Source organism: Geospiza fortis, unplaced genomic scaffold (assembly GCF_000277835.1).
Source record: "Geospiza fortis unplaced genomic scaffold, GeoFor_1.0 scaffold922, whole genome shotgun sequence".
In the NCBI taxonomy this organism is placed as follows: domain Eukaryota; kingdom Metazoa; phylum Chordata; class Aves; order Passeriformes; family Thraupidae; genus Geospiza; species Geospiza fortis.
In genome coordinates this window covers 165,683-166,462 of record NW_005054682.1, presented here as the reverse complement: position 1 = coordinate 166,462, position 780 = coordinate 165,683, and the positions used below count along the sequence as shown (strand labels likewise).

Here is a 780-nt window from a genome sequence, read left to right as displayed (position 1 = left end):
CGTCAGCATCTCCCGCTCGGCCGCAGAATGCCAGCATGAGCTGGGCCGGAAAACACCTCTGAGGGCATCGAGTCCAACCACGTCAATTAGACCATGGCATTAACCGCCACATCAAATCATCCCTTAAACACCCCTCACAGATGGTGACTCCACCACCTCTCTGGGCAGCCCATTCCCATGTCTAACATTCTTTCTGTGAAGAAATTCCTCCTGTGAGGAATGCCCAACATTAACCTCCCCTGACACAGCTTGAGGCCATTGCTTTGTGTCCTCTCGCCAGCTGCCTGGGCTGACCCCACCTATGAATCTCCTTTCAGACAGTTGTAGAGAGCCATAAGGTTTTCACTGAGCCTTCTCTTCTCCAGGCTAAATTACCCCAGCTCCCTAGGGTGCTCCTCATAAGGCTTGTGCGCCAGAACCTTTTCCCAGCTTCGTTATCCTCCTCTGGACAGCGTCCAGCACCTCGATGTTGTGCACTAATTGAGAGGCCAGAAGTGAACACAGGACTCGAGGTGCGGCCTCATCAGCGCTGAGCACATCACTACCCTGTTCCTGCTGGCCACACCATTCTGCACACAAGCCAAGACGCCACTGGCCTTCCTGGCCAGCCGGGCACGCGTTCGCTCGTGTTCAGCCGCTCTCGGTCGACAGCCCCGAACCCTGACATGGCGGGCCTGCACATGCCCCCGGGAACTACGCGCCCCAGCAAGCACCGCTCGGCGCGCACAGCATGCCGGGAGCACGGGCGCCGCACGGGCTGGGCGCGGGGGAGCGGAAGCG

General features: G+C 59.0%; 1 protein-coding gene across 1 annotated transcript in view; it reads right to left on the bottom strand.

Annotated features, from left to right (window-relative positions):
• Positions 1–667, bottom strand: part of TMEM70 (transmembrane protein 70) — a 5,053-nt gene extending 4,386 nt beyond the window's left edge. Inside the window, exon 1 of the mRNA XM_005430792.3 lies at positions 566–667. Within this exon, the coding sequence (XP_005430849.2) occupies positions 566–667 (102 nt within the window). The remainder of the gene's footprint in view (positions 1–565) is intronic.
• Between the last annotated feature and the right edge of the window lie 113 nt (positions 668–780).